The following is a 27,905-nucleotide window of genomic DNA, read 5'->3' on the forward strand; positions in this document are numbered from 1 at the left end:
AGTGGAGTCAACAACTATGAAGGAGATGGATTGAGATGAGTGAGAAACACAGGTTCACCGAGTGTTCAGTGGTTAATTTACAGTGTCCCTCTATGTATATACACAATAAGCCTGGAACTTTCAGGACCCCTGAAGTATGCCAAAAAGGCAGTTGCCCGGTTGGTAATCCAGCCTTGATGGCCCCCAAAATTGAAAAGAAAAGAACATAAGCTTTAATGTCTTGTGTGGTTTATACTTAACAGGTTATTTTGGGAGAATGGAGAACCTGAATCCCCACTTTGTTTCAAGGAGTGGCTCAACGATGTGGTGTCCCATCTTAGTTTTAGGAGATTTTAGGTGATTAGGTACTCACCTAATCACCTAACCCATATTGTAAATTTGTTCCTGCAACAAAGTAGTGCATGTTGATTTATGTATGCCTATATGGTTTAATGTACAGTTTATTTGAACTATCTCATCGGACTGTGACAATGTGCAAACAATTCCAGTCTGTATGGACATTTCTGTCACAGTGGCTATGGACACAGGAGATGAAGTATATTTGGGCATGCATGGACAATCATTTGCTACCCTGAAATGTTTTCATGCATTCAGCGTGTCCATCTTCTAAAATTTTTAATCTGGTTGGCTACATGGACTGACGTAGGAATAATGAGAGATGAGTCGATCAGCTTCTCTCCACCCAGTGAGGACAGCTCCATGGACGGTGGAGTAGTAGCAGGGATGAGTAGCCTCTCCAGCAAACAACACCTGCAGGGGCTGAAACACACCCATGCAGTTAGAACCGAGAGATATTTGGAATTTATATTTTGTGAGTTTGTGCACTCTGTATGCACATGTGTGTTTGTGTGTGAATAAACCATGTCTCTGTACCTGTGACTGCGATCCCTTCGTGGGCAGGGGCTCCATCATGTTCTCCAGGTCCTGCGCTGAACAGCCTATTGCTGGGTGACTGTAGGATCCGCATGTCCAGGGGTCTTGAAACCACTGGGAACGCAGGATTCTCCTTGGGGTGATGGTGGGGTTACCTGAACACACACAGTTCAACAGTTTGGATCTTGAATCTAGTACATGACTTGCTATTGGCTACTTCACCTCAAACAGGCGGCACTTTGCGCAGCATCTACTAAAAAGATAAATCTGCCCCCACAAGTTCTGGAAAATGAAGTAGCAGAATGGCATTTCACCAGAACTAAGGGGAAATCATTCAGCCAACTCTAGCTCCCAAAGTAGACTCAGTTTAACAATGTTATGGATCAGTTGTCAAAGCATTAAAATGATTACATTACAACTGTTGCATACATTGCTAAAGACAGATATTAGATATTCTTACAATTAGTGAATCAAAACATACATTTTGGCCAGAAGGTGGCACCATCACACAAGTTGCAGTGCCATTACCAGTTTTCAAAGTGTAAACACCATTTGCATCAACATCCCAGTGTTAATTACAACTGGTAATCTTGTATTGCTCTGAACAATCTGACCTGACTGATCTGAGTTATCAGTCATATAATGCACTGATTTAATGTAAATGCATTAAATGCCCACTATTTTTAAGCCTGCAAGCAACAAACTCCTACAACTGTAGCTGAAAGCTAGTTAACTGTTCACTCAGTGTGTAAATTACACTATTGAGTATTAGTAGCACTAGTATTAACATTAGTAAGACTTCTTTTAATACTTCTCTAATCTTACGATAGTGCGATACTATACGTTACAGATTTCTTAAGAAAAAAATACTTGCTTGTGTTTTCCATTTACCAACTGATCACATTTTTGTCTTCCTCTGATTGGATAATTTACTTTTGTTCTTTTAAGCTTGTGTTCATTCAACTTTTTTTTGAGGTTTTACAAAACTTAAATTTTACTGTGTCGTCAATCTTCCTTTTCTTTCTCACATCTTTAATTTGATGTGATGCATTTCCTGTCATTTATTGTGATTGTCTTCTTTGTAAAGCAGTTACAGAACTCATGTATTACTATCCATTTTCATCCATACTAGCAATCAGGAGGCAGCTACAGGCCGATACCACAGATTTGAGACTAACCTGTGAATGTACAGATGAGCTCCGTGATGGAACGTCTGACCTCCTGCTCAGGAAGCGTCTCCATATACTCAGACTCATGCCCAGCGATCCAGCCACAGATAACATGGCTATATCTGAGAGTTTAACCATAATTAGCGAGTGGAGTCACACGAATGGGTTCATTGAAAGCCTTGTATAGGGAAGAATGAGCAACTGTCAATGTTCAGGTGCATTGTATGTTGCTGACCTTTCAGAAGGTTTGAGCACAGTGAAAGCTGACATCTTCCTTATCCAGGATTTCTTTATATCTGACACCTGGTCCAAAACATCCTCCTGTAACACAAAGAGTGTAAAAACAATGTGTGTGGTTACAGTCTATAGTTTAGGTTGGGTTTTTTTATCTGTGATGCATTAGTTATAAAAAAATGGATTATTAGGTTATTTTAGGTTATGTTATTAATATGGTTTGTGATTACTGCCTTTTTTATGCTAGTAAATGTATTCTGTTGTTCATGGCTGCACTACAGACCTCATCTTTCCAGACCAGGTAGATGACCTCACAGTCAGCATCCCACCATGGTGATTCAAACTCTACATATATTTTGTTGCATGTTCCAAATCCTAGTTTCTGGATGGAGAGCAGCTTGTGTGCAGGGAGAGGAGGACAGAACAGGGTTGAATGGTGCTTCTTTAGGTATCCTGGCAAAGACAAAAAGGTAATGCTTACATACTGTATGATTGGGGTGGCTGATATGATGACAGAGATTTTGCCATTACATTTATACTGAGATAACTACTTCATTTTTGCCTGGTTATACTTATATATTGTAGAAAATGTTGCAAATCAACAGACTGTTTTACAACAAAATTTGTTGTTTATATGAGTTTTGCATTAATGTGATGAGTTGAATTGTCAGATACTGACTTAGCAACATTAACCGAAAACAGAAACTCCCATCTGGTTATTTAACCTATTTATAATTTCTTTAAATCTGTCTTTAAAAAAATATATATATAATGAGACAACAGGACTCCTTTGAGAATTTTATTAGGTATGGGGGCTACCACCTCTACTGGCCACCTCTACTGTTTAGCCAAAATGTTACCAATAAAAGCAAATCCCCCACACCTAATAAAATTCTCAAAGGAGTCCTGTTGTCTCATTTACAATCATTCTATTTCATGCGCTCACATGAACAACAGTACAGTTTGTGTGTAGAGGTCTACCTAGAGGCACTGTGACAATAACATGATCAGCAGCAATCCTCTCCCCATCATCACACTCAACTGTCACTGAGTTTACTTCAGGGTTCTCTGTGTTACACCAGTGGACACAGTGCACAGGCCGATTGTAGGTCACTATATCAGTGGGGAGCTCCAACATCAAGCTCCTGATGAGGCCTTCATAGCCACTGCAAGAAAAAGGCACAAATAAAAGTTACCTGGATGCACATGCTTAGCTCTCAAGCGGGAACCTCTTGGTCTTAAAGGGAAGCTAATGCTTAAAGTGCCTTAAACCTGCATTCTTTGTAATGGCCAGTTGGGGGCGACTCCACTTCTTGCAAAAAGAAGTCAGATTGCTTTATACTTAATGGCAACATGACCCTACCACTCACTTGATTTATTACGATTTATTTATGATAAAAGGTGAACTGAGAACATTTTTATTATACAACTTATTTCATACTTTTTCTTTTTTTACTATTTTATACTTTTTTTCAGAATAAAAAAAAACTCTTTTCTTGGGGTCAAAGTTGATGTCTTCCAATGTTGTGTGCAGTCTAAAAACAGAAAATGTAAAAAAAAAAAAAAAACAATTGACAGAGAAAAGTGGCAGATCCTTCCATTTTAAAATGCTGAACCAAAGAATGTACAAGATTCTCTCAAAAAAATGTTGCCAATTAATTTTCTGTCAATTGAAAAGTTGATTTATGAGTAATCAATTCCATCCATCCATCCATCGTCAACCACTTATCCTGCGTACAGGGTCGCTCACGGGAAGAGAGGTAAATATGTACAATCCCTCATTCAGGCCTACATACAGTGTTACAGGTTTATACCCTTTATTTGGTGTGCATTGTGTGAAGAATATGTTTATAAGATTGTGGAGTACAAACCCTGGCAATGTGCAGTCCAGTCCAGCTAGACTCTTGTACATCCAAAATCCCGCCAGGTCTATCTCATCCATGGTGTGAGTCGCACTGGCGCAGCACTCCACCTTCAACATGGTACTGACTGCACACAGTAGCAGCTCCCTGGTGGTTTCATCCTCATCTTTCCACTTCTCTGCTGCTCGCTGTCGTGCCTGCACACAGTACCAAACAACCACATCAAGAACTTCTCAGACTTAAACACCCGGAAAATGATTTGATCGTTGAAATACAACCTCTGATCGCATGAAATGTCCTACGCTGGCCCAGGGTGTTTCCTTTTGATTCTCAAACTGTGAAGTATCATCCACCAGCTCATAAAACATCTCCACAGCTGTACTCATGTGTTCAGCACTCAGCCTCTGACCTGCACATCACCCACAGAAAATAACATTTTAATAACAATAACACTGTTATTTCTGCACTTTCACAAAGACAGACAACTGGACCCCTTCTGTTTATCATTGTAAAAGATAATGCACACAAAGCCAGATAACAGGCAGGTAACATGGTGAATTTCTGCATCTGGAGACCTGAACTGCTGAACCAGTTGGGAACCCAGGGAGGACGTTCATTCACGTCAATGGCCTGGTTCTCTGGAGTGAGGGCCTCTGGATCCAGGAGGCCATAGTCTCGAGCCAGACAAAACAGTGGGTTCTCCTCAGATGGACCGTGGATATAACTTGCACCTATCTCAGTAATGTTTTTACCTGTAGAGGAAAAAAAAGGTTGGGAACATAACTTTAAAAATCATGGGCCAAACAGATTGTTTATTATAGATCTACCTGAGCTTTCTCTTCAGGCCTCTGAACCTCGATGCTTTAAATGTACTACCTATAAAATGTATTTCAAATTGACACATATGCAACTGCATCATTTGTGGCCTGTTGTTTTGTATTTGTCTTTTTTTGTTTGAGAAAATCTACTTTTAGGTATTAGCCTTCTTACTGCACATAACGTCGCTCACCCAATGTGCCTGTTTTTATTCGTCCCCCGCTTCTTGAAGTCGCTTCAAGTATCCGCACGTGATGAAATCCAGCTTTCACGAGCATGTGTGCCGCTGATACACCTGCAATCCCGCATCCTATTATAACTATATTTGGGGCCGTATTTACAGCCATACTCGCTTTGCAATTAACAAATACTAGCTTAGCCTAGCCTATCCTTATAGTCATGTCATCTGACGTTCACTTCAGTTGTGGACTCATACAGACTCGATTCGTACTTCCTTGTATTTAACGCCCTTGCAGCCTGTTCTGCAGGTTGACACATACATAATTGGCTGAATCTTAAACCAGCAGGTGATGTGGTCTCCTAATGTCTGTCTGAGAGGCACCGTGTGGTTCAGTTCAGCCCAGACGGATAATAATTGCTGAATGAAAGCTCAGACCTTCTCTTTGAGAGGCCACGTGTCATGTTCCTACTTTGTCTGAATGCACGCACGCGCCTCCGAAGTAGGCTATGTCTGCCATAATTATAGTAAACAGTGTGCCACCACCATGTAGACAGCTGATAGGGCTGCTAAGAGGGGGGTGGAAGAGGCTCCCACATTCAAATATTTGTATATTAGTCAGTATTATTTATTCCTGGCCTGCCTGGTTATTTCCTGGAAATAACATATTCATATAAAGAACACAATCACTGTTTTTTATGTCAGTTCTTTGTCATTATTCTCATTCATAACCCACTCCTGCGTAAGGTTATAATTCTACACTGATATGTTACAGTGTAATATTATAACCTAAAGCAGGGTTGAATTGTTAATTTCTACATTTTATTGTCAGAGAACTTTAGACCTTACATGCACAAGTTGTTCTAACTTGACCTGAAATGAGGATTTCACAACCAAGAGTTCACTAAAGTCTCTAAAGAAACATGATTGACATATTAATACAATTTCATAAATGCATTTGAGAATCTTCTTGGTTGTTTCTTTTCATAATAATGAAAACAATGTCAACCACGATAAAGGTTAGTTTACTACTTTCAGTCCCTACCCCCTTACACTTTATACAGTTACTGGCAGCAGCCTAGATGCTGTGTTTGCACCAACCTTGGTATGAAAAGGCAACAGAAGCAGCTGCAGCTGTAAGTTATTTCTGTCAAATGAATAACTGACGCCTCAAACTGAGAAAATGCAAAACAGAAGTAACATTTGCCTGAACAGTAGTTGATCCAGTTTAATGAACTTGTTCAGTTGGTTTTACTTTTCTAAAAGTAATGAGATGACTCTGCGAATTACTAATGAGACTCACACTTTGGTGTGATATTTCTCTTTTCTACATTGTTCAATTAAGTTTTTAAGAAAGCACAGCATGTATGAAGTTGACAGGAAAATAAAATGGAATAATACAATGAGATAGTAACACACAAAGCCCAACAAATGTAATTGTACTTTGAAGTAGGTATTTAGCCGTGTGGCGTATGTGGATATGATTGTGTCTGGTCATGTAATTACTTTATGTAAAAAAAAATGTGTGCTATCTATAATCATGCCTTTCTATCAACTAAACCCTCAACAAAAACATGAGCTTTTTATTTTTGGAATTTATGTGGATATGTGTGTGTTTGTGTGTGTGTGTTTTATTATTATTATCTGATTAATCAATACACTAAACAATAATGGTCAACAGAGTGTAGGTCAGTTTTGAAGGTGAAGGTTGGTCCACCAAATATTACAACAGTCTTGCTCTTTGTGAAACTGTGGGAAAAAGGTACAGCCCTCCTCTCTCAGGATAACCCCATTGTGTAATGTTGATAGGTACACACACACACACACACACACACACACACACACACACACACAGAGCTCATGGGAACTAGCTGGCAAAGAGGGTCACTCCGAAGAACAATGCTAATCTTTGCTCCAGTCAGTGCAGGAAATAATAAAGATGGCTGTTTTCTTTGTGGGAAGTCTGAGCTGGGTATTATGTTTGGTGTCAGCACAGATCCAACAGCATTTATAAAGGCCACACTTAAACGGATTTATTTCATGAAAAGGTCCAAGTTAGAGAAAACATTACAAAAACAGCTTGTATAAATATCCATATCTGCAGTAAGAATATGCAAATATATTAATAGCAGAGATATCAAAGCAGTGATACACTCCATAGTAATAACATTAACAAAACATACAAACTGTTGAGATATGTAACTATAAAATGTAGAAGCACATTGGTGTATAATATGACTCTTTTGCAGCCTTAACTTTTACCCTTTTACCTTTACCTCTACAATCACTACAGCATTTGGAAATGTTCCCATCGTAAATCAACAGTCATTAGTGTTGCACCCACCCCTTCCCCTAAAACGCACACACTCAGGTTACATCAGTACATGCATACAGAAACACTCATACTCTGTCACTGGTGTGATCTCTGCCTTCGAGCTGGTGTTGAATCATAGACCTCAGAGCACTGTACCTGCAGAGGTGAGAAAACACACATGATTAAAAGACTCTCACTCTTATGCTCATACTCAGGCACTCTAATACGCACAATGCATTTATTTACATTCATATAGAAAAGAACATATAAACTGAACAGCTACTAACTTTTCCAAACATTAGTTGCATCTATTACTTTAAAGGATAAGCATGGTTTTATGCTTCTCATTGTCACCAAATCCCAAGACCAAAACCAACAGCATGTGTTTGGATGGCAGTGGGGTTCAATGGCACAGAGGAGCGAGCTAATGCAGGCAATATTTGTTAGCAAGATCATGGAATTTCTTCATAATAAGAAACAATATAAAAACATCACCAGGTTTATTCTTTAACATTTTTATCCTTATATAATGTTTGTGTACATGTTTAATTATAAAATATGCCTGTGTGTGTGTAAAAACAATATGTTCCACAAGTAAATGGTCACCCTGACATAAAAACACACAGGGTCCACACAATGTCAGGGTTTACAGGGCTGAAATCTCAGTCATATGAGTGAAATGATTACACAAAGAAGGCTTTGTCTAGACTGGAACTGGTTCTGTAACTGTGTTTGCTGAGTAGAGAGACCCTTGACTTACTTCTTAGTTAGTTTGTTTATTTCACGTTCCTCTTCCTCTTTAAGTTTCTCTACAAAGCTGTCTAAAACAGGAATCTCAAACTTTATGTATTGGGCAACCTGGGGAGAGAAAGATTCAAACATATGAGCACAGGCGAGCGACACATCCTGCACTCACACATTAGATGCACATGCATCCAAAAGGCTTCCATTCTTTTCTCTGTCCAAATAAACAATCAAACCAATAACCATAAAATGATAAAGATTAAAAGGAAAATACTAAAAGATATACTAATGTGCAACACAAGATGATTTCTAGTAGAGGGTAAAATTTGGTAGAATAGCTCTACCACTAAAAAACATGATTTTTTTTAAATTTACATGAAATTAAATGTAAATACATATAAAAATTAAATTTAAAAAAACAACAGGAACCTATGTTTCCAGAAACAGCTTTCCTGTTATTCTGGATAAATCACAGAGCGAACCGTTTATATAAAGGACTATGTTATATTCAGTCCTATAGAGCCCATAAGGGGACATGGGCAAAAAAACATCAAACAAAAAAACACATACCTGTAACATTTCATGCCCACTAGATACTTTCTGGTGAGCATGAGAAACGTGATATTTTATTTTATTTTTGGCCCATGTCCCCCTACGGCTCGATGCAGTCCAAAGCAGATCAAAATATCTAACATGTGTTCTGTGTTTCATACAGAGTAACCCGGAGATTATTTCTGGAAAGAAACATTAGTGTTGAATATTTGATAAAATTCCAATCACCTCCACTATGTTGGCGTCGAACAAAAAATAATAGCTGGATATTTCAAAACAAAACCATGGCTAGATACCACTAGAGTTAAGTCAGAATTAATTTTGGTTGTTTGGATGAACTGACCTTTATTACGGAGTTCATATGTATTACTGTAGTGTGTTTCCAATCATAGACAATCCAGAAAGTTCTCCAGCAACATTTTGGTTTTATTACTCAGTACAGTCACAACACACAGTCGGTCATCTTAGCCTATTGTTACATCAGTCCTGAAACAGGATATCTATCCATAGCTTGCTAAATTTAACCTGACTGTCTATCATTGTGTCATTGTGTGTTTATGTTGACTACACAAAAAATGTAAAAGGGGCACTGATCATGAACAAGATGACAGAACAGAGCGAGAAGTGGCAGGAGGCCCAGACTCACATCATACGTGACTTCCTCTCCCAGGTCAGCCTCTGTGATGAGGATCTTGGAGATTTTCTCACAGGGTCCGTAAAGCACACGAGCCACCAATGGGTATTCACCATCCTTAAGCCGGGTCCTCTCTACAGGGTCATCGACAAAGAAAACAAATGGCCACAATCACACATACACAGACATTTCTGGTGACAAAACCACAATGAAAGTTACAACTTACCTCCCGACTCGTGCACCATATATAGGACAAACTCTTCAGATTTATTCTCAACCTTACAACACACAAATACAGATTATTTATAATTTCAAGTTTTACTAAAACATCACTTCAGGTGTAAGCAGGGTCTTACTGTTTACCCTAAACTTGTGTAGCAGCAGGTTGAGGACTTGTTCGGTCGTCATGGAGCTGTTTACTCGTACATTAGTGACCGAACCGTAGGCTGGAGTAAATACTGATGTCTGAAAAAGAAACAAAAATGCAGAAATCCACCGAGGACACAATGTACGGGGAACTTTGCTTCATCAACACTTGTGATTGAGAAGGGATTCTTGGACTTTTTGATAAGGAAATCTAAAACAGAAAGGAAATCCTTCAGTCTGCAGCTGGACGCTATTCAATAACAACACACACATACTGTATTCAGGATAGAATGATGAAGGAATGCAGTGTAACCTTGTACACTGTGGCACATTAATGAAAACAGCAGGCTATTGTGAAACTCAGCAGAACAGGCACACCCGCACAGGAAACTTCTGCCCCGCTGCACCTGGAGATTTGTCAACAACGGGATGCATTAACGCGTGTGCTCGTATGTGTGTTCTGTTCTTTGTACCTTGTGGTTGTAGAAGTGTCCGTTGATTGAGAACCTGTGTGCGCGCAAGCGTTGCAGGTCTCTGGCAGTGTGTGTCTTTGACCTCCTCTGAACCTGCATGAAGGAAGCATCACTCCTGGTCCTCAGCAGTTGTGGAGAATCCTCTTCTTCCTGACCACCAATGTCACCACCTCAGGGATGCACGTAAACAGAAACACACCTCTCTTACCACGTGCATCAGATGGTGCCTATTTTTATATACATCAGCAGCTACGCATACTTTTGCTACAGCTGAGGAGAAGTTTCTTCTGGGTCCTGAACCAGTGACTTTACACATACATGTAATTCATCCACATGCCATACATCACTGTCATACTGATGTCATCTTATATTGAACATATTATGTACTAGTTATGTTGTTTCAATCCGCTCTCACTCGTCACATATGGACATTTGGGGCAAGAACCCATGGTTTTAAAGCTTTTTTAATCAAGTGAGTGCTGCATGCCTGCCTATCTATCATATCTTCAGATATTATATAAGTGTCAGAAAGCGGCAAACTCCATATAATAGTTAAATAGTTTCTAAATTTCTTAATAAACAAGTAGGTTGCCTCTCAAAGTGAATGTTATTATTTCCAATCCTTAACTCAGTTAGACCTGTTAGTTTTTTTCAATTCAAGGTTACAAGTAACTGTCGTGATATATACATTATTAATATACTATTTTGAGATCTATAGTGTGAGAGTTAAAATAGCTAACCATTTCAGCTTTGTTGTGAGGACTCAGCGTTTACATCAGGATTTTAAATCCTCTAAGACAGCATTAAGATCATCATGTGACAAAACTTTATAGTAAAACCAATGATCTGTTAAGCAATGGGAGCATATTAAATAAAAATAAGTACAAAGAAAACACAAATGTCTTCAATTGTTTATCGGTGGTCAAGAACAACCCCCGCGAGACTTCAGCAGCTGCCAAAAATGCTTAAAAAGGTCAATGCCAGACTCATGACTAAGTAGTCTAACCCTGGTTATTTATAGTGTTGGTGAGCCAATTTTCATGGCCATCTCATGATAATCCGTGTTCAACACGTGAGCACAACCTTTCCAGTCGAGGTGGTGCTCAAAGCACTTGTGGAGCTCTAATCTGTTTCAGCATGTGTGATCTACATTAACCCAGCAGGTGTATGTGTGTTTGTGACCGCACGTGTATTTTACTCACTAGCTGGTCCAGTTTCTCTGTCTGTCTGTGAATTATTGTTAGACTCCACTGATAACTGCTTTTCCACAGCAGCTCTATTGTTTCTGTAGAAAGACAGAGGAAAAATGTGCTTACCTAATGTTACCATTCTTAATGCCCTTCACAGTTTACAATTCTTAAAATGTCACCTGGTGTTTCACAAAGATAGCATTTAGCAGAGATTAACTCAGTGTCTACTTACTAGATTATTTGGAAAGCTTTCAACTACATCTCACAATATTCATCGAGATACGGTCCTGGAATAAGCTAGTGGGTTGACTTTGAGTTAAAAGAATAGCTTGACATAAATATACATATTTATCTGTCAGTTGGTATCAGGGAGAAACGGCTATCTCACTAATTAATGTGTTACAACTTGTTTGTTGCTGATAGGCAGATTTCTTTTAACCTTTGGATAGAGCCAGGCTAGCTGTTTCTCCCTGCTTCCAGCCTTTATGCAAGCTAAACTAAGCTAAGCTAATCAATCTATCTCCTGGTTAACAGATATACTGATCATCTAACTCTTGTCAAGAAAGCAAAGTGTTTCCCAGGTCAAATATACACATAATAGTAGATGTTAGGTTGTGCGTGGTTTATCATTAGTTTACAATCTACAATTTAGGGACAGATTATTTTATAGTATTTCCTATAAAATGCTGACCTTTAAATTGACAATATGTTTTCATGTAAGACACGAGAGAGAAGGTGGAGAACACAGCTTAAATCTCCTCCTCTGCACTATCTTCTACATTCTTGAACTCCTGCAACTAGTGATTATTTTCATTATAGATTAATTTGCCATCGGCAATAATTTTCTTGATTGATATATTAAATGTTTTGGCCATTAATGTCAGAAAACGATGAAAATGATTAATTGAAATTGCTTGTTTGACATGACTTGATGAGTCCAAAGCTCCAATTTATTAAATTTGTTATTATATATGACAAAGACAAGCATCAAATCCTCACATTTGAAAAGCTGGCACAAGTGAATGTTTTGGACATTTAAAACGTGTTTCCAATGCAAAAAAATTTATAAAGATTTTGAATGATGTTCCTTAATTTCTTACTTTTTTTTAAAATTCATATTTCATTCATGTTTTATATTTCGCCTCTTTATAACATGTAAACCTACCCTTTGGCGATAAATACATTTTCACATTTCACAATTTATCTTATGTTTATCTTATTCCAAAGTATTACCAAAAAAACAAAAGTTGACAAAATATTAAGTACAGCAACATTATGTATTGCCGGGGTAAAATGAGCTTCTTCATCTTAACCAAACAGTGAGGATAGTGGTGAGCAAAAAGAGTTTGACTTTCTCTGCTGTGTGAGAGGTCCCTGTTGACAACGTTTTAGTTACAAGGCCCACATCTGTTTGTTCAGCACACGAAGGCACCTGTGTTTGGATCAGGTCGTCGTACCGGTTGAGACGGAATCGTTCATTGTCGTCGTACATCTGAAGTCGGATTGGCCGGCGTAGACCCCAGTAGATGTTCAGCAACCCCTCGAGGATGAACTCTCCATCCTCCTACACACACATGCACAAACACACACGTACACATAAAACAATAATTATCAGCACTCCTGGCCAGAGGGGATATCCTGCTGGCTGCTCGCCACAGCGGCTCAGTATCAGGTGTACGTGCAGCTACGGGGTGAACCCTCTCATCTTGGAGAAACCCCAGGTTTGACCCAGCCTTTTTTTACACAGTACAAGGATGAAGTCACGTCTGAGAAGGCAGCAATAATGAGAACAGAGGCACGACTGCTTTGGGTCACGTACGTGCAGGAGGAGGCAAAAATCTAAATTTAGAAGATATTGCTGCATGTCTTAAAAACTGTCTTATAGTTTGAGATGGTTATTGTTGGATTTCAAATGTAAAACCAAAAATAAAAGAATAAAGTTCTCTAGCATGTTGGACTGAATGGCGAGCCTGAGATCAGACAGCCAATCAAGTTTGTGTGTGTCTGTGTGTAACTGATCTAGCATTAAATCAAATATTAAACCACAACTATGACTGTGGTAATCACACACAGGCACAAAGCATCTACTCTTGTCAGTTTCTGTGTCTTTATGTTGAAAACAGCTTGTTATATCATCACTATATCTAATTTGATACCCCAGCATACAATGTCGATATTTTAACCAAAATGAAAAGTGTAAAAATCTATTTGTCACAGAGGTTTTAGACCCCAAATAATACAGACTAGTGTTAGAAGGAGATAAATTCAGTAATCTGATTCTTAGAGGTCAGTCTCATCAGCTGATACCATTTGAAAGTCTGTGGTTACTCTTTAAGTACTCACATGTAAAATATCATTGTAAACACAGGGATACGGGGAGAAATACATCAGTGTTATGAAAGTGTTGACTTCAACGGAAATTATTTAGCTCTAATTAGAAATGTAAATGTGATCATCTTAATGAGGCCCCTGTAGTAGATAATGCTTAGGATATATCTGGGTGTATATAGGGATACACAGGTGTATACATATTAAACAGTATATCGGTTTTAAAGGTTCATCTTTCACCAAGTCTTTGTTAAAAAGGAAGTCTTCCAATTAAGAAGTCTTTCAATTTAAACATATGGCCTCATTCAGCTCATGACAGATAAATGGTGAATTATTTGTGAACAATTTGTCTGACAGAGAGCCAAAACTGTATCTATCTTAAACAATCAAAGCGCATCTAGAAACTGAGGAAAACGGATCATAAACGTAGGTAGAGATTTCAGCAGAAATGCTGTAAAGAGTTCCTGTCATCTGTCTCTGAGCATGTGACCAGAGACGATACACTGAAAGCAGGTGACAAGAGGATCTCAGACTGCTGTAGGAACCATGTGATTTGTTGGTGTTAATACAAAAACAGATTATGGAGGTAAACTAATTATCCATGCCATCTGGGCCTCTACATGTGTGCCTCTTGTGTCTATAGACTGTACAGCAAATGGTTTGACATGTTTTTTCTTTGTTATGCCATAGTTTTACAGCGGTGGCAAATTGCTGAAAGAATAATAATGGAGATGAACACAGTCAGTTTTTATTACAATCATTTTAATACTAAATGTCAGAGATTGGAGAGAAGAAGCAGAAAGTGTTTTTGGAGGTGATAAAGATTACTCCCAGGGCTTCATTGTTTCTGGAATATAAACATTCAGAGCAGCTGCACCACTGAACCTCCCTAATCCGCCCCTCCTGAGTTTCCTGAACAGGCATGCACACGCCCTCACACACACACACACACACACACACACACACACACACACACACACACACACATACAGACGTGAGTAAGGTCAGCAGAGCTATTTTTGGACGTAGCGGTTAATCACTCTGCTTCTGCGTGCCCCTATAAAGCCTGGACACACGCTCCAGTCCAGTCATACTCAGACTAGACATCACTCTGTTTCACTCTGCGTGTAATACCTACAACTTAAGCGTCAAAGGTGAGAGTGCTTCTTCTTCTTATTGTTCTTCATTATCAGTTATACTTTATTGTAGAGGGCTCACACCTTTGCCATTTCTATGAATTACTTTTTAAAGGACCTGAAGCAACCTTACATATTTTACTCTTGTAAAAAGAAAAACACAAATTATAAAATGGAGTTAACTTTTTTGACAGGAATTATAATTATTATTATTATTTCTTAATTGCAATTCATACTAACAAATGGGGAAGGTATATACAGATATCAGTTTATCTATTAAAGGCTAAAAGATAGCAGGCAAATGCACATACACAACCATTGTAGTAGATGTTAAGCAGCACACTGACAGACCCTAATTAAAAACGTAACAATAAAATAACTATCTAGAGCTAGAATATTTTTTGTTTGCCATTAAAGTCTGTAGACAAATCTAACTATTTTTATTTTTCCTCTTCCGCTGCAGCATGAAACGCAGGCGGTTGTTGCTCTCTCTGCCTCTCTTACCCACCATCACTGAGACGCTCGAGGACTTGCCTGTCCATCCCTCATCCTCCCAATCTACCCAGAGCTCCCAGTCTCTAGAGGAGTACATGACCAGCATCCAGGCCCTCGCCTGCCCTGTTGAGGCCCCAAGCTACGGCCCCGTCAGACTCCAGAGGTCCCGGCACTTCTCAAAGGCTCAGATGAAGCTGTCTGTCTCAGCCTCACTTCCCCGCACACTAAGGACTTCTAGGCCTTACAGTCTGAGTCTAAACAGCACAGAGGATTTCTCTCTCAAGATGGGCAGAGAAAAAGACTGCAGGGGCAAAGACCCCATGGACTGGCTGTTTGGACAGATAAGAACTTGAAGAGAGACAATGATGTTGTGGGAAGAACTGGAGGCACTTTGTCGGAGTATCTCATAATCAAACATGGCTGGAAGAAGCTGCTCTGCTTATGAAGATGAAAACAACATAATGTATTGTGGGACTTATTATGATGGCTGAACAAAGACAAAATCACCAAAAGGCTTGTGAGAAAAGTGAAGATCTATTTATTTCTATGTACTGAGGACTCAAGTCTGAATGTTTACAGTGTTAAATGTTTCATAGAGATGTAAAGGATATAGTTTCTAATAAAATAAAAATACTCATGAAAATGTTTCTGTTTCTAAAGTTACTCTACAAAAGAGCTGAAGATCATTACATCTCAAATCCAGTTAGATACAACAGTTAGATAAATAGAGCTGAAATGATTTAGTGAATAATCAGGCAGATAGTTATTTGTAACTATTTCAATAATAGTTTAATCTGTCAAATAATTTATAGCAAACAGCAAACATTTTCCAGCTTTTCAAATGTGAGAATCTGCTGCTCTTTTTCTGTTTTCTATCATAAACTGAATCTTTTTTGGCTTTGGACTGTAGGTCAGACAAAACAAAAGATCTGAGGACATCACCTTGGGCTCCACCTTTACCAGCAGCAACATTGCAGTGATTTACTCATTTATGTGTCAGTTATTATAATCTAGTAATATAACACACATTATTCTCAAAATGCACTCTGTAAAATTAATAGTTTTACTTTAGTTACTTTAAGTATATTTTGTTGAGCTAATACTTTTACTTAAAGTATTTCTTCACTGTGGTATTGTTACTTTTCCTTAAAAGATCTGGGTAGTTTGTCAAACTGTTATTATCTTACAGATCAACAGTATATAAAATAGTTAAATTAACTCCTTTACCCTGCTACAACAAAACGCTACTAACAAAGGCTACTGAAGCATAAGTGATAATGATCCAATAATATATAATTGAACACTCGTAGGGGAGTATTTAATTCACACTAGTACATTTTGCTGATAATACTTATGATATATATATATATATATATGTTGACAGAAGATGCAAGACTTGCATGGAATATTTCTAGTGTTGCTTTGAATTTTCTGGGGATCTGAATACTTCCTCTACTTCTGCTCCTGACCAAAAATCTAAATAAACTCAGCATCCCACTGACATCTAGTGGTAATCAATGGTGCTGTGGTGGCCTTTATCTAAAAGGTACCTCATACAGCCAGTAGAGGGAGCTGCATGCACATGGATTGATTTTTGAGGTTATTTCGGCAGACATGCACAGGCATATACATTGAACCTCTCCTGTGTCATTACTCGACCCAGTGTTGACTGACTATACCACATTACAAACTGACCAGATTACTCTTAGTATGCATGCATGTCAGAGCTTGTTTTCCTGTCAAAAATACTGGATATGTTTACTTTATCCAAGTGAAACCACTTCCACAAAATGACTCAACTCAAATCACCTGACTTCACATGCAGAGTGTGATCATGATGTCATCTTAAAACAACAAATCCTCGTACCCTGTTTAACTGCCACTTTCCACTTCCATTTTTCCCACACAGAACATGTTTGTCTCAGTCTGGATAATAATTATAAAAACATTAAAACAAATACCCAGTCAGGTACATATGACCACAGTAAACCTCTGTCTGGGAATGATGACATCTACACCTGTTTTTTTTTAATCTAAAATCATTCACACAGTCACTGCATTTCCTAGAAAGTCCCATTTAGAGTCCCCAAACGTTGGTCTTAGGCATGCTTAAAACCCAAAAATGTCACTGCTGAGTAATGCTTTGTCCTTCATACCCTAACTCTAATGAGTCACTCTTGAGCCTCACTCCAACAGCTCTGACTATATCGCTCATGTCAAGCAGATGTCAAGAATTTTACAGAGTTCTTCACACAATGCTGCCCAGTTTTCACGGAATCGTCCATGTTCAAATTTCCATTTTTCTTAGCACTTTAAGGACACCTCATTCATGTTTATTTCAAAGCTGAGATTAAAAGCTCTTCTTGACTCCGGAAAAAGCAGTTGACAAAACAATCTCACAACAAGGCCAATGTAGCAGCTGTTCTGGAGCTTTTGATTACTTAAGATGATTGCTATCGAAAGCTCCAGAACGATAGTGAATGGACTTGGCTGCTGTTTTCAAGATCAAGAATGAACTTTCACTCTAGAAAAGTCTGTAGCTTCAAATTGTGATTGTGAGTAATGAAAATGATTCTAGGACTTTTGTTAAAAAACAACCTGTAGATCATTACTTACTATAAGAGACACAGACAAATGTCCTAACAACAAGACTTCTCTCCATCTCAGCACTGAGGAACTTGAATTGCTGCCCTACCTACAGCCAAGGGTGTATAATTTAGTAGGGACGTCTCTACCAATATCCAGCGACTACTGAATTGTCCCTAGCAATAACTTTGAACAAAACAATTAAAAATAACCACTTTTGTCCGTCAGTGTCTAGCCAATGTATCTGGTACGCAAATAGTTAACAGCTCTTGTTCACTACGAGTACAATGTGTTTAAGTTTTGAAAGAGTATGTCCTCCCCCTCATATACCTCACAGTGGTTTGGTCCACTGCCTACCTTTTTCAGACCCTCAGCGACTTTATTTAAAAAAAATATCCTGCTGGGAGATGTTTTTATTGTCCCTACCAACAGTGACAGGAAATATCCGCCCTTGCCTCCAGCAAAACAACATCAGATTTCAGTCAGGTTTTAGGGCTCACCATAGCAAAGAGTCTACCTTGCTGAAAGTGTCTAATGACCTGCTCCTCTCTGCTAACTTCGGGAACTCTGCCATCCTGATTCTTCTTGTCCTAAGCGTGGCATTTGATACTGTGGATCATGACATTTTAAATGACTGTCTCTGGTAGTTGGTACTGATGGCACTGCCTTGAACTGGTTCACATCCTACCTCAAAGACAGAAGCTTCTCCATCTACGTAGGTAATTTTTCTCTTCCCCAGCCAGTATCTCCTGTGTTGTCCATCCTAGGTCCAATTCTTTTCTATATGTACATGCTCGGCCATCAGTCATTCAAAAATACAAAATTTCCTTCCACTGTTACGGTGATGACACAAAGCTTTATCTCACTCTGAAACCAAATGACCAGTCAAATCTAATCAGTCTCATGAACTGCCATGAGAACATAAAGTGTTGGTGGGTTAACTTCTTACAGTTAAATGAAAGCAAATCTGATGCAAGTTCTCCTGTTTGTCTATGAATCCCTAAATGGCCTTTAAATATTACAGACCTACAACCCCTCATTCCACCTCCATGTTCCTCAGGTCGACTGACTAGTGATTCCTGGCTGTCCCGCATACTGAACTTAAAGCTCAGGGGTGACCACGCCTTTGAGGCTGCAGTCCCTAGACTGTGGAACAGCTTCCCCCTTCCTGTCAGATCTGCCCCCTCTACTGACCCCTTTTAAGTCCAGGGTTTAAACATACTTTTACTCATTGACGTTTGAATCCTCTTGATGTTTTTGACTGGTGCCTATGTTGGCAGTTGGCAGAGTTGTTGATTTGTGTCAATGAGCTGTGTACGTTGATGTTTAAGTCGATGTGACTTTCTTTTATGTGTGATTATAGCTAACTGTGTGGTCAGTCCTTGTTGTAGTGACTCTTTTTCACATCAGACCCTTAAACTGACACAAAAGTTTTCTCCCAGGGATCCCCACCTGATAGAATGTTTTGCTTTTATATGTTTTATTACAGAAAATAAATGAAACCCCTGGCCAATATGGTCATAGATTCTGTCTTTGTGTTACTTATGGATGGAATCATAGTGAAAATAAATTTAAACCCTTTTTGCTGGGGACTCCCTGGAACTCCCTCAAGGAACCCTGGGGGTTCCCAGGCCCCACTCTGAGAAGAACTGTTGTAGACAAATGAGTAAAAATTGCTAGAGTATTTCCACAGTACAAACTGAACAGTGGAACAAGAATAAACTTGTGATTTTTTTCCCAACAGAATGTTTATCGGGATCCAGTTTCAGATCATCACTCAGATTATCAGATTGTGTTGGCATAGCATTTCAGTCACGCTAGACTGAGCTACCTATGCTGTCTTTGCACAATACATACATTACGTTCCCATCAAGTGTTCCTGTGTCTGTAAGTATGGTGGGTAATTTATGTTACGTTATGCTTACCATTAACAATATTAACCATTAACAGTTTTTGTAATATATGTGAAATTTGTTCAATTCGGGCAAAATTATCAAAACAATGTGGCTAAAAGGCTGCCATGATACTATTCAATTGTTCATGACAAAATGCAGCTAACTTCAAATGCAGAAAGAGTAGATACAAAGCAACATATAAAGTTAGCTGCCACCTTAAAGAGAAAGACTTAGATTTAACTCCTTGGTCTGCTTTCACATTTTGCCTTGGACAGCCTCAGTAATGACACAGAAAGCAACTGTAGAATCACCTGTTTCAGCGATCACACTTGAGTAATTAATTTGTTATTACTCTACATCTAGACTTACTGTATTAGTGAAGCAACGTGTTTTGGTCCAATTACTGACATTTATTTTCAGCAAAGATAACACACTGTTAAAACCCCCGTGTGAAACCTTCAGATGACCTAATACATGCTACAGTGGTGTAAATGCATTGTGCTGAGTCATTCTCTATAATGTGGCGTTATAATTAGCAGAGTTCTGTTTAATATATTTTCCTTTTAAGATGTTCAGTCTAACGTATATTTCATTTTGGATGAATTGTGTCAATATTCATATGTACATTGCATGTACCCATATTGTGTCTGAGACTGTGGGGGATTTTCCCAGGGTAAGATGATGTAGTGGGTCTGTCTGGGGGGACAAAAATGAAGGACAGACCATGACCACCCTGCCCTGCACACACACACACACACACACAAACAAAGGGGAACTCCCGACCATAAAAGCCATAGAATGATTATCAAACAAATAACCAAACTCCTGCAAACAGCTAACACACCACAAAAGCAAAAGGTTTACTGTTGAAATAGTTTGCTAAGCAGTTAGTGTGTATGGCTAAATCTGCGACCCCTCCCTCCCTCATTCCATTTCCATTTTAATTTTGAGGGAAAATGGGGCTTTTTGTGGTTTGTCAGCCGCTTGGCATGTTGTGAAAGCACCAAGGAATTGCAGGTCTGTGCTCAGGACTGTAGCCACATAGGCAGATTATTTGGTCTTCGGTTTTTTGATAAAATACATTAAAGTGCCAGTTTGACTGGTTCCAGTTTTGGAATGTGTGCAACCCATTTTACAATGCTGTGTGTCCTGCAATCCAGCATGCCCACACAGACACGGACACACACACTAACACACACACACACAGCACCAGGCAATTGCCAATAACCCTCCCTGTTTATGTTTTTTATTTCCGCCAGCAATGTCTCCTTTCAGGTGGTTTGTTTGAGACTTTCTTACCTCACGAGTCCTCAGCTGAAAGTTTTTCCCTTCGTGGTAACAGTTGTAGGTCCTAAGCAGTGACAAGATGTCAGACCTGAATATGAACACAAGACCACAAGGGATAAATTAGCACTCATAGCTCTCAAACTATGCAAGCAATGGTGAAATTCAATACATGTAATCATGATTTTACTTTGTTGTACTTAACTACTGTGCAGTGAGGGAATTAAAAGGACTTACTTTGGTATAAGTTTCTCTTCACTGAGCTTCACGTAGGTCTGAGGCTCACCCATTCTGACCAGAGCCCAGCTGTGGCAGAAAAACATGAGAATGACATAAAGATTGTATTATCTCTATAACACTGTTTTGTCTGGGTCTCTAAATCATGATGTTATTCCCAGAGAGAAAATTCCTTTGACCATTGATAAAAAACAAATATGCACATTAGTTTAATGCGCTGTTCTGTTTAATTTTTGATTAAATGTGAGGATTGGATAGTTTTTCTTTATTAAATGCTGTTAAACAAGTGGCTCATGTGGTAAAAGAAGGGACAGGAAATTATGAGAAATCACATGGTGTTGTTGACACAGAGCCAATGGACTAATAGAAGTATCGTCTTGAGGCAAGGCTCAACAAAGCCTGGAAAACACTATGTCTTCTGTCTAATGCAAGGATAGCTCCAGCTACTGTGGCAAGCTTATTATAAATAATTAATATAATAAGAAAAATAAGAATAAGAAAAATAAAGACTACTCAGCCATCTCTACTGTTGTTTCTAAAGAAAACAACCAGTCTGCAACATCAGTGTCTTAATACTGATAAATAAATGCACAGTAAAAGAAAGGAAACCACAATTAATCACTATGTCCTGTGGGGTGTCAAGTCTTCTCTGACAAAGACAGCGGAATGGTGTCCCTGATCCCTGCATCCCGATTCCTGTCTCCTGATATTTGAGAGGGAAAGTGCCATGGGGAATTTCCTGGTTTGGAAAGCCCAGCTCTGAGACTGCAGGGGGGAGGAGCATGAGTATAAAACAGCAACATGTGGCTCAAGGACTCAGTGTCAACGCTCAGCTTGCCTCCACTATGCAGCTTTCAGTCTGTCAGCTCACCTTTCTGAGCCTCTGCTGCGTACTGATTGCAGGTAAGAATCTACAGATTCATTTATGTTTATAACTGTGTGTTTTTCTTTCATAAAATCTGGATCCAGTAAAAGTGTTTTAATGCGGTTTGCTGTCTGAGCATGTGAACTTCCAGTTGCTTAATCTCTGCTCATGTTGTATTGAATTAACCTGTAATCTTGTTACTATGTCTGTGTTTGTGCAGTGAGAGAGTCCGACAGCACGTTTGTCCCGGGAAGATGTTTGTGTCCACAGACGCAACCAGGTGTCAGAGGGCATCTGAAAGAGATCACAGTCTACCCAAAACGCCCCGGCTGTGATAAATTCACAGTAATGTGAGTACCAGATCCTGCAGACGCACACACATTCATGCACAAACACGCACATCCAAATGAGTGTGTATAAATGTATGGGTTTACATGTGTTTTTCAGAGTAACTCTGAGAAGTAATCAGCTAGTGTGTCTGAATCCTGAGGCACCGATGGGCAAACAGCTGATTCGCTGCTGGAAAAGGTGAAAAGTTAAAACCTTCTCTCTGTCAGGGTTTTATAAGACCAAGGGATACTATAACTGTGTCAACCACCAGAGTATCATGTATCAAAAAATAAACTCTGCAATAACCTTTGCACACGACCAAAATAACATGCAATGCTTTTATTATACAAAGGATCGCACAATATTTAAGCCGAGCTTCCTAATTGGTTCTTGAGGAGTTCCTCCCGTCTTCATATTTCCCGTATATCACTGTCAACAGTATATTATTTGTTGCCAAGCAAGTTCTTGTCCTAACAAAGCACACATTGAGCAGTTTCTTGATCTTTCCTCCACATGTTTTGCTACTTGTGAGACAAAAAAGAATGCCATTTAGTGCTTCTAACATAGTGGTAATCAACTAATGTTGTTATAAACCCAAATTTTCTTTTTTTCCACGCTTTCCTTTCTCAGTGTATAAGATAGATTATCCATTAAAAGCTATTCATGCCATTACAAACATATTATATCCAAATATCTGAGAGTGTGATTCTTACTCCAGGACTATCAATTTACAGCCCTTCCTCCAAAGAAACGTGCATATGTCTGTGTGTGTTTCCTAGAACTCATAAGTTGGGTCGTGATGTGAAGCTGTGCCTGAGGAGGATGAGGAGGGGGAGAGGAGGTCAGCGCCAGCGATCTCGACAGAGGAGCCGGTGCCACAACAGAAAAGCCTCATCCTCTATCTCCCAGTAGTCAACCAGTCTGAAAGATGATACAATACTACTGCAAGGAGAGAAGCGTGTACATGCTGATTGTTGCCACACTGTGGACTCCAGGCCGCTAGACGCCGTAAAACACACCACTGCACCACTTTTCTTTCTATAAACGTCACTATGACATCAAGCTCCCCTAAACTGTTGGCTGGACTGTAAATCAAACTCTTTTTCTAGGCCAGTAGCAGGGGGCTTTATGTTTTCTGTGCAAATGAGTGATGTGATGTTAAAAACTAAGCCCTGGAGGCTTGTCATAAATGTTAACAGTTTTAGCTTCAAAACACTGTAAAATGGTCAATGTATTGTTTTTGTGTAGCCCTGTGTATGCAGCTGGACAAGCTAACTGAAGAGACTTATTTGGTTATTTATTTTTATATTAATATGGGCATTTTTCAGACATTGTTTTTTTAAATAAATATATCAGAAAAATAGTAATCATGTGTGCTATTATTGTTAAAACTCCTGATTATCTTTAGAAGTGAACGATGGAAAAAGAGGATTACTTCCTTGGCAGGATATGAGAGGTCACTGTAAACACAATCCCAGCTTTAGTTAATAAACTACAGGATGTGAGTCAGCAGGAGGCACAAAACAAACATGTCTAGCTGAAAACATCTGCACAAATATTGCAATGCTATAACAGGAGCTAACTATGTTGTATTATAATGTTAATGTACTGTAAAATCTACAGAGGTTGGTGTTAGAGCATGTGCTGGAGGTGTTTTGGAAAACACAATAAGATTAATTGTGCATCTCACACTTTTATGGACTACTTGTGGTGTTGTGGTGAGACATCCAGGTGATTAGGGTGTGGACTGTGAACGCTTTGTGATGGCTAGTAAACAAGCGTCGGACCGGCTGTAACATTTCTTGTAAAGCATGTGACAGGATAGACTTCAATCGGGCCACAAGAGAGAGAACAGACACAGACACACGTGCACACACACACACGCACACAAACATACACACACACACACACACACACAGTGAAATTTTGTTTCTACCTATTCGCATTGATATGGTCTCTTGCAAAACTGCTATGTGATCCCATTATCACTCAGCGCTTGACAGCACATGGGACTCAAATGGAAAGTGAAAGTAAACTGCACAATAAGCACCTTTGTTACAGGCCGACCAGATATTTTAATTTCCATAAGTAGTATGATATTGATCAATACAATAAAAGCAGTTCAGGATTAGACAGGACACTAACTTAGAGGATCTTTTAACAGCTGCAAGATAACTTGTCTTCATCACAATCAAATCAACATTAAAATGCTTCTTAATGCATCAGTAATAATAATATAACAACAATTATACAAATACACTCAACAATGAGAGGAGCTATTTTGCTGCCTAAATACTTACATACGTATTTACTTAAACTTATACTTATGAATACCAATTTTGATACTTTTAATTTTATTTTGCAGAAAATACCTCTGTATTTTAATTTAAATACAATATAGCATGCAGGACTTGTAATTGTGTATTTTTACAATCAAGTATTGCTACTTATATTTAAGAAACTGATCTGAAAACTTCATCCACCACTGTTAAAATCTCATTTAAAATTTAAATTACAGTTTGTCATTATTGTGTTTGTAGTATCTAAAGTAACATTTTATAAATATATATTTCTGTGAAGAAGATTCTCAGTCATCCATGCAGGTCATAGTTATACCCAGGAGAGTGAAGTAAAGCTCACATTTGACCTCATGCGACAGTGCCAACAACAGTCATTCAGACTTGGCCTCACGTGACTCCAACGACCACAACAACTGTCGTTACAAGAGCCAAGAGCACAAACCAAGAGGCATCCATCAGCTTGATAACGACCCCACAGAGGTTAAATGACTGGGTCAGTCAGAACCTGTGCTTGCTCAGACAGCACATCTAATAAATTGGAATCGATTCAGAATTGAAGAAGCCTCTAATTTCTGTTCCCCAAAACATAGGAACCTGGACTGTCTAAATGATTATGCATCCCTTTGCTCTGGGACAGATGCTCGAAGCTGCCCTAGGCAGCAGGTCTCTGGACCAGCTATATATGTGTTGTAGTACTTCTCTGTCATTCTCTTTTTATTAATAAATTCCTCAAAGACAATGTTTTGTTGTAACTCAATTATTTTGTCAATCCCTCACCAGCAATATACAATTTTAATGACAACGGATACCTTAAATTTACATTTCAACACTGGATTCTAATGTAGTGCCTAAAATTTCATTATCCACATTCATAATATTGGTACTATGATGCTGCCACCTAGTGTCTACAGCGCTATGTACATCTGATTTGTAAAGTGTAGCAGCATTGCTGCTTGCTCAGTAATGGAAGAAACAATGTTTGACTGTTTAACTTGTATTGTCTTCGACACCACCTGCAGGAACAGAGACAGCAGGATGGTGGACAAACAGACATTGAAGCTTTTCATGCTGTATACGCCAAAGTGCTGCTGGCTGAGTTATTGTTTGGGACTCTCAGCGCTTCCTGAGATGATTCATTTTGTTGCAGTGCTTCATTTGGTCATGTGATAAAGAAGGGAGGTAAATCAGTTAAAGTAATGATGTGTGACTCCTTTAATGTAAAAGCAGTTCCACTCTGATGTATTACTAACCCATTCATAATAAATTTACCCTGGTTCATCAATGCATTGATCTTTCCACAGAATAAGCTCTGGCTAAGTCATGTATTTGCATTTCCTGCAGCTGAAACAGAAGTTACTTAGGAAAAAGTAGAAGAAAAAATGCTTGCATGAGCAGTGATAGTCACCACAAAAACCAGGAAGCAGACTGCCAGCTGAGCACACCACTGTCAGATTGGGAAGTGATCTCTGTGAAGCCAGGTCAGCTAAACAATGAGCACAGAGCACGAAAAATGGATACTTTTAGATTTCTGTCACACTGCTGCTCCTCTTATCATCTGCAGGTGAAGATTTAAATAACTAAATTACTGAGGCAAGACCAGCACTGTACCTTTATCAGCCCTACTCTCTCACTTTAATGACCTCTGCCCACCTCCACTGGACACTGCTGACATAGGCGCATATTGCGATGGTCAGTCTATTTCTTATACATATTCATGCATAGTAATGTGGTATAAATATTCCATAACTTAAAGGATTCCAGTCTGTCACCATTATTATGAATTATTCAGTCACTGCACATGGCCGCACAGGAGATGAGCCAAAGGCTTAGAGCTGTGCAAAGAAGATAGGGGTCATTCTATTGGGTGATGCTCTGATTTGGGTGAATTTGCATAATCTGTCTCTTCTATTTCCTTCTCTTCTATTGCGACTAAATTACGCATTACCTCGGCGCGTACGCTCCCTCGGTGGACAAAGAACCTTCACTGCAGGTCTGCTAATTGGTTTGATCATCGCGAGATTCGTATGCAATTATCGCACCTCTGGCAGCTGCGTCCCCTGGACAATCCATTCCCACGCGTCAAATGTCCAGGGGAGCCCCACATTACGCGCTCAATGACAATTTCGGCAAACACTTTCCAAAAACGTCTAAGAAGGGCTAAATGGAGAGAGACATTTCTCAGCAAATCACTTGCTTAAGAATGATCTCTTTCTATTGCAGCTATACGCTTACACTAAAGAACATAGTTTAAGAACATGTAGTTTTATAGAATACAGCAGATTAAAGTTGACGAAAAGGGAAACAATCAACCAGTCATCGCTGCATTATGAATTTACAATGTTAGCAACCGGCATCCAACTTCAGAACACCTCCTTCCTTCGGGCATTATGTTGTTTTCAGGATATAAGCACATGATTACATCGGCGAAGTTCCCTCCCTCTTGGTATTTTCGTATAAAAATCAGCTGCAGTAAATTTGACCAGTTTGGTTTCTTACCATAGCAGAGAGCGTTCTCCTCAGTCTCCTTCCCTGTCTCCACCAGCGACTGACCCCGCTTACAGTTCGTTATCGCTCCTCACGCCTCCCCGGTCGTGCGGTATTCAGAGCTGGAAGATAAAACTGACAACAGGATGACCAATAGAAAGCCGCACTGATACGCCTCGGCCAATCAGCGCTGGGCGTGGGAGGGGCGAAGAGCGTCAGGGTTGCACACCTCTCTCCTCCTGGCCAAGGTACCTGCACCTCTTCAGTCTCTTCAGTCACAAGAATGACAACAATCAGCTCGGAATTGTAAATGGATTTACTTCCCGTGCCCTGTTGGCCACAAATGGCTGTACTGTAAAATATTTTGAATGGACACTCACGTGTTATGTTTTGAAACATAACAATATATATTTTTTACCAGGATTTGATTGACCCTGCGCAGCTAATTTTGTGCTAAGTGTTATCTAAATGTTTACTAGTATTTTTATGCTATATTATGCATTGGATTTTTTGAACATCACATTTTGTGTTTGCCTTTACCTATGCAGCGCTCAGACAAT

The 27,905-nt window shown here is 39.2% G+C and overlaps 3 protein-coding genes and 1 long non-coding RNA gene across 4 annotated transcripts; 2 read left to right on the forward strand and 2 right to left on the reverse strand.

Moving 5' to 3' along the window:
• Window positions 1–408: 408 nt before the first annotated feature.
• Window positions 409–5,565, reverse strand: LOC119916865 (peroxisomal N(1)-acetyl-spermine/spermidine oxidase-like). The gene is made up of 10 exons (XM_038736831.1): window positions 5,148–5,565; window positions 4,714–4,890; window positions 4,417–4,547; window positions 4,148–4,335; window positions 3,258–3,442; window positions 2,560–2,729; window positions 2,278–2,363; window positions 2,052–2,164; window positions 874–1,028; window positions 409–759 (listed from the first exon to the last, which is right to left on the reverse strand). Exons 1-10 carry the CDS (start codon window positions 5,299–5,301, stop codon window positions 616–618), a joined length of 1,503 nt encoding a protein of 500 aa, XP_038592759.1. The 5' UTR covers window positions 5,302–5,565; the 3' UTR covers window positions 409–615.
• rassf4a (Ras association domain family member 4a) lies at window positions 4,757–27,508 on the reverse strand. Its single transcript, XM_038736833.1, has 12 exons — window positions 27,358–27,508; window positions 21,367–21,435; window positions 21,145–21,220; window positions 12,863–12,969; window positions 11,418–11,500; window positions 10,216–10,385; window positions 9,740–9,841; window positions 9,603–9,654; window positions 9,389–9,510; window positions 8,207–8,304; window positions 7,539–7,602; window positions 4,757–4,890 (listed from the first exon to the last, which is right to left on the reverse strand). The coding sequence occupies exons 2-12, from the start codon at window positions 21,417–21,419 to the stop codon at window positions 4,870–4,872; spliced, it is 948 nt and encodes a 315-aa protein (XP_038592761.1). The 5' UTR covers window positions 21,420–21,435; window positions 27,358–27,508; the 3' UTR covers window positions 4,757–4,869.
• Window positions 14,769–16,009, forward strand: LOC119916871. Its single transcript, XR_005447178.1, has 2 exons — window positions 14,769–14,887; window positions 15,333–16,009. It is a non-coding gene; the product is annotated as an uncharacterized LOC119916871 (long non-coding RNA).
• On the forward strand, window positions 22,113–23,924 carry LOC119916870 (C-X-C motif chemokine 9-like). The gene is made up of 4 exons (XM_038736835.1): window positions 22,113–22,269; window positions 22,452–22,581; window positions 22,679–22,759; window positions 23,341–23,924. The coding sequence occupies exons 1-4, from the start codon at window positions 22,149–22,151 to the stop codon at window positions 23,471–23,473; spliced, it is 465 nt and encodes a 154-aa protein (XP_038592763.1). The 5' UTR covers window positions 22,113–22,148; the 3' UTR covers window positions 23,474–23,924.
• Window positions 27,509–27,905: the final 397 nt, after the last annotated feature.

This window comes from Micropterus salmoides, unplaced genomic scaffold, assembly GCF_014851395.1.
Source record: "Micropterus salmoides isolate LMB-PRFRI ecotype aquatic unplaced genomic scaffold, ASM1485139v1 Ms_hic_scaffold_22, whole genome shotgun sequence".
In the NCBI taxonomy this organism is placed as follows: Eukaryota; Metazoa; Chordata; class Actinopteri; order Centrarchiformes; family Centrarchidae; genus Micropterus; species Micropterus salmoides.